The sequence below is a fragment of the Cydia fagiglandana genome, chromosome 10 (genome assembly GCF_963556715.1).
Source record: "Cydia fagiglandana chromosome 10, ilCydFagi1.1, whole genome shotgun sequence".
Classification (NCBI taxonomy): domain Eukaryota; kingdom Metazoa; phylum Arthropoda; class Insecta; order Lepidoptera; family Tortricidae; genus Cydia; species Cydia fagiglandana.
In genome coordinates, this window is record NC_085941.1 from 18306197 (window position 1) to 18312172 (window position 5976).

At 39.5% G+C, this 5976-nt stretch overlaps 1 protein-coding gene across 1 annotated transcript; it reads right to left on the bottom strand.

Moving 5' to 3' along the window:
• Positions 1-248: 248 nt before the first annotated feature.
• LOC134667993 (toll-like receptor 6) lies at positions 249-5115 on the bottom strand. The gene has a single exon (XM_063525429.1). The coding sequence runs from the start codon at positions 4934-4936 to the stop codon at positions 908-910; it is 4029 nt and encodes a 1342-aa protein (XP_063381499.1). The 5' UTR covers positions 4937-5115; the 3' UTR covers positions 249-907.
• Positions 5116-5976: the final 861 nt, after the last annotated feature.

Here is a 5976-nt window from a genome sequence, read left to right on the forward strand (position 1 = left end):
AACCTTTTTTATGACTTTGAGGAATGAGTCTCAATGCAGAAACAAAACTTAACGGTTAACTGGTGAATAAAGTTTTTGCTGTCGGTGAAATAAAAGGTTCTGACCATCTTTGTTCTTTAAACAAACCACAAAGTTTATTAGTAATAAATGAGCAGAACTTAAACTACTTAATGATGGGGAATGATGCTCGTAAAACAAACTTTGTAATAAGTTAATGGGCAATAACGATGCTGAAAGGAAAGAGGAAATTATTTTGTAATTTTGTTTTATTTTCAGTTTTAGTAGTACTATAACAGTCGACAAATATAATATAGGTACATTAAACATTACAATATAGTGTCATAATTTATTAGGCTACTCTGATGACACTAAAACATTTAAAGGCAGAACTTGAACAGAAGTTTCAAGTACTTTAACCAAATTTACAAACCATTTACAAAATGTTAATACTACGCAATTCCTACCTAATGACTAGTAAACCTAAAATAATATACAATACAATAATTTATGCAGAAAGTCATTTTACACATCTATCGACAAAATATTTGGTAACAATGAGATAATATAATATACCAAAATACTCATATAAGTGTATTCGTTCGTAAATGGCAATAATGTAATTTTAAACAGATCAGTCTTAGTGAACAATGATCGCTATATCTTTATTTACTATAGTTTTACAATTCTCGACAAATAAGGCATCCATCTACTTAATATTTCCGATACAGTCTCATCACATACGAACTAATGTTTATGTTATCAAGGAACAAGTCAACAAACATTTGGTCAAACAATGAAACCAAACACTTGCAGGTTTATCACGATTTTAAGGCATGGCCAACTTAAAAGGCGCACTCAACACATGGAATGTGAAGCAATTAGGATTTATCTTTAAGAGATAAGTTTATCATCTGTGCGTGGATATGTGAGTTTGAGGCAGGCACTCGTGTACTGAGGACCGCGGCTGCAAGTAGCCTTGCTCATCGAGCATGGATGGGGAGTTGTGCACGGGATGTTTACGCAGAGTGTGGGGAGGCCTCGGTCGCCCACCGTACGGCTGCTCGTACGTTTGCGTATCTATAGAAATGTAACTATGACGGATATTTTCCCCGTCGGGAATCTGGCTTGTCAGTGTAGTATTGGTCAACATTGAAGTGTCGTCCTCTATGTTAATGCCGACATTGCCTACTGGGGTAGTCGGGGGAATCGCGTCGTATTTATACCAATGCTCCGGCGCCGTCGGCGACGCCGTGTATCTAGAGGGATGCCGCCTCCCGTTCGGACACACATTATGATTGTAATTCATTGTGTCTTTGTTCCATTGCAAGTTAGATATATCGGGCATTACAAATCTTATCTTCTCCCAAAACTTCTTTTCACCCCACAAAAGGACGTTGCATGACTTTAGATAATTTTGGAAGTCTAAATCCAAATTAAGTGCACTCACATCCGTTGTCAATATGAACACAACTCGGTGACGTCTGATTGACGGGTGAATAGAAGTTATAATGTGTTTGACGGCAGCTTTGAATGAAGCCTTTGACCATTCATTTTGTAAGAAGTTAAAAGATACAAAAATAAGAATTCTCTTAGCCGAATCAGCCGCATTAGTAATTTGTTCAATTAAATAATTTTCGGGAGCGAGTTGCAAGTCCCTGTAATGAAAGCACATTGTGTAACCCGAGTGCTCCATTTCAGGGGCTACAACTTTTGATACAAAATCATCATCTAATAAACTATACACTGCATATCCATCATACATAGTGTCTCTATCTAGTTCACTTTCTTGAATAGAAGCACTTTTGAATAGCCTGACGCCGTATTTGGAATGGGCCCACAGGCGCACGTTTTGCCTAAAGGAGAACGCTAAGGCACCAAACAATAGAATCAGAATAACACTTATTAAGACGACCGCCAATAAGGGTACAAAGTTCAGGTTTATGGTGCTCACTTCGTCGTACCGATAAAGTTGATTCTCAGTTGGAATCGTATTGTCCGAAACACTTGAATCACGACAACTGTCAATCACGTCAAACACGGTTAGGTTGGACACTAGTTCATTTTCGTCGACGCACAACATCTCCAACGGGTCTTGATTGTGTTTTTTGAGCCAGTTTTGAAGTAACAACACATTATCACACGTACAAGTAAAGATGTTTCCTTGAACGTTGACGTTTTCTAGTGTCGTAACAGACGCCAACTTTTTGTCAAGGTCAAGGATCTTGTTGCCCTCCAAATGTGCCACTCTCAAAGCGGACAAGCCCTCAAAAGTCTTGTTCGCTACACTTGTCAAGAGGTTATTATTCAAGTATAACTCTCTCAAATGTTTTGTTTGCGAAAACTCTCCCCCAGATAACTCGGTTAGATGGTTGTTTTCGAGATGCAGAATATTCAGAGCATGAAGTCCATTTAAAGTATCATTATCGATCGTAGCGATGTTACTGTTGTTTAAGTATAATTTGTGCAACTTTTTCTTCCCTATGAATAGATGACTGTTCAATGAACCGAAGTCATTACCATCTAGGTAAAGCTCTGTGGCATCCATCGGTATTTTTTCTGGGATATCAGTGTAGCCAACATTAGAGCAGTCAATCACGTTGGAACTCCAATTACTATCGTGGAAACAGGAACAGCCTTCTGGGCAAGTCATTTTGCAATCGCATGCCTCAAAGTCACAGCAAAAACAGTTCGACGAGCAATGAGTCTCATACGAGCATAAGAAGTGGGTCTCGGGCACATCCATTAGGTTAGCCTTCCCGCCATATTTGTTATTAACGACTTCGCACGTGACTGAATCTAAATCTACAAATCTCGGATACTGCCTCATATGATTCCAAAGATTTATCTTCTGAAGCCAAATCATGTGACAGTTACAAACAAATGGATTATTTCCAATGAAGAATTTCGGCAATGATCTATGCTTCGCTACATGTGGCAGCGTGAACGCAGATAACTCGACGGTTCTCAATTTATTTTCGGTCACGACGACTTTTTCTAAGTTTCTTTTTTGTAAAAATGTACCTGGATGGATCGTGTGAATTTTATTGTTGTTCAAGAATAGGATCTCAATAGAATCAGGTATTGATCGTTCATCGACGTTCTCCATAGCATTGTAGCTTACGTCGAGCATTCTGATATTCGGTTGCGCATTATGTTCATTGTCCAGTTTCGTGATATTATTACTATGGATATCCAACCATTCAAGAGCCGCTGGCATGTAACTGTAATCAAAGTAAATAAGTTTGTTGTCGGATATGTTGAGCCAGCCGAGGGTATTCAAGTTACTAAAAACGCCTCGAATGTCGGTCAATTTATTCCCATCTAATCGGATTGCTTTTAGTGTCGGGTTTGACACAAACGCATCCTGCTCAATAGTCGAAATCTTGTTTGAAGCCAGATTAAGAACTTGCAGCGAGGGCAGGGTACTAAAAGTGTCCTTAGGGACGCTTTCAATTTGGTTGTCCACGAGCCGTAATCCATAAAGTTCCTCTAATCCCTCAAATGATGTGTTAGATATTTTCGTGATGTTATTTTTGCCGATGTCTAGGGATTTCAAAAATCGTAGCCTCTTAATGCCTTCTGGTATTGTGTTGAGATTATTGCCATTCAATCCCAGATCTTGTAAATAAGTTATGTTTTCGAAACAACGCTCGTGAATTGTGTCAATGTTGTTATTGTCCATGTATAGTTGATTCAAAACAAAAAGGTTTGAAAATATGTGCTCATTCAGTGATTTAATTCTATTGTCCGAAATCGAGAGATGATGTAGATTTTTAAGTTCGGCAAATGCGCCGTTGCTGATAGTTTCAATAGCGTTGTTATCCAAATTCAAAACTTGTAAGTTATTCAAATCTTGAAATGACTTCGGGTCCAGTCTCGCAAGGGCATTGTGAGATAAATTCAGGATAACCAAACGTATAAGGCCGGCAAAAGTATCTCGGTTCACCCAGTCATTTGTTAGGCGATTTCTTGATAAATCCAGCTTTTCAAGTTGATCCAAGCCTTCGAGTAATCCCGGGGCCAAAACTGCGAGCGAATTGTTCGCTAAAGAAATTTCCTTTATAACGCGCGACGACTGGAATAGTTCTGGAGGGACAGCAACTAACTTATTCCCGGACAAGTTCAGAATTTTTAATGAATTCAATCCGACAAAGGCTCGGTCGCCTATCTCGTTAATTAGGTTGTTATGAATATTCAACACTTCTAAAGATCTCAGGCTAGAAAGTCCGTTGTCGGGCAGCCTTAAGATATTATTGTGAGATATGTCGAGCATTTTAAGTCCAGTATTGCAGGATTTGCCAGGTGCGATTGGTCCCTTGCCCCAGTCGGAAAAGCCGATTTCTGATATGTCTTGTATTCTATTGTTGGTCAGATTCAGAGATTCCAAACTAAAAAGCGGACAGAAGACTTCGGACGGCAGCATGTAGATATTATTGTCGCCTAAATCTAGGGACCTCAGTTCCATTAGACCTCGGAAACTCTCCGCGTGGAATTCCATAGTCATCGCAGGCCAATCAGTATTGTAGGAGCGTAGAGTTAAACTTGTCAAGTCACGTAGCGGAGACAGAACAGTAGCCGGAACGTAACGAATTTTGCAGTATTCAACGCGCAAGTCCTCCAATTTCCGAAGTTGCCCCAGAAAGCTGCCGGTGTTCATGTGTAGGGAGCTTTCGAAGAAAAGCAGATCGGTGCAAGTGAGCTTCAACTTGTTGATGTTGAACGCCTGCGCGGTCGTAATGTTTTTAAACAAGAAGTCTGCAGAGCCTATGGTTTTGATATTACACGTGAGAAAGTTTGATTCACTCAACTTTGCGTCTGAATAGTCCCACTGACAGCCGGCGGGGGCGGGCGGCGCGGACCGTGCGCGCGCAGCCGCCACTACGACCAAACACATCCAAACTTTTAACGAACTCATTCCGCGTAAGTTCCTTAACATTTTCACTTTAAAATACAGTACATCTGTCTTTTATTAACCACCAACTTAGTCCGATAAACTTTTTCTCACTTCAAGTCCAATTTGTTAAGTTTCTTTTATTTACACTTCGTTTTATAGCGCGTGTAAACACAGAGCGCGTGATCGCGGTAAAATTTTTGACGCAGCCATACTCCCCTGCGGTCGGGCGGTAACTGACCTACGAAGTTTGAACGAAAGCCGCATGGGTGTCGGGAGGGTGGGGATGCGGGGCGGGGAGGCTACGACAACGGGTGGGACCGCACTGCATCGGCTTACAACAGATGGCACGCGTGTTTAAACTCTCAAAAATATTAGTTGGGCATTCATTGTAGAATATGTGGTGCGTGATTGGTTTCACCTCCTCGGGTTTCATCTCAAAGGAGGTCGCAGTGTGTCGCTCGAAACAGTAGCCAGTGGCGTCTCACAAAAAAACACCGGCCACTGTAAACAATATGAGTTATAATTACTTAAGCACTGTCAAATAAATAAAAACATAAGGTCTTATTTGAAATAGTTTGTATAACTACTTACTTCTTTCTTTATTTTTATCAATAAATAATTATTTGATAGGTATATGATTTAGATAAGCAGGTAGGCACTTAACATCGGTAATTTGCAATTTTATACCTACAACTTTGTACTTTCCGACTTAGATATTCTTAAGTTGCAGCAATAGGGAATAAATATGTAATAAACTAGTTGCACGTAGAGGTGCCTACTCTGAGGTAGGTATTTTGGGATGATTTTAATATTTATTCAATTCCTTAATTTTTAATCCCATAGAAATCTTTATTCAAAGATTTACTCCCATTGTGCGTTAATACAAAATTTTGACAAGTAGGCGGACATTTTTCTTTATGCAAAATGCAATGATTGACATTTTAAATGCTACAACGAAAGAAACCGAGAAAAAATGATTGTGCACAAAATGTACAATCCCGTTTGAACAGCTGCAATGCAAATGATAAAAGTTGTGGAAATTATATGTATGTATGTAAACACTTTATTGTACATAAGACAGG

Bases quoted from the DNA above. Each gene is read 5' to 3' on its own strand.
- LOC134667993 (XM_063525429.1), bottom strand. From the start codon at position 4,936: ATGTTAAGGAACTTACGCGGAATGAGTTCGTTAAAAGTTTGGATGTGT.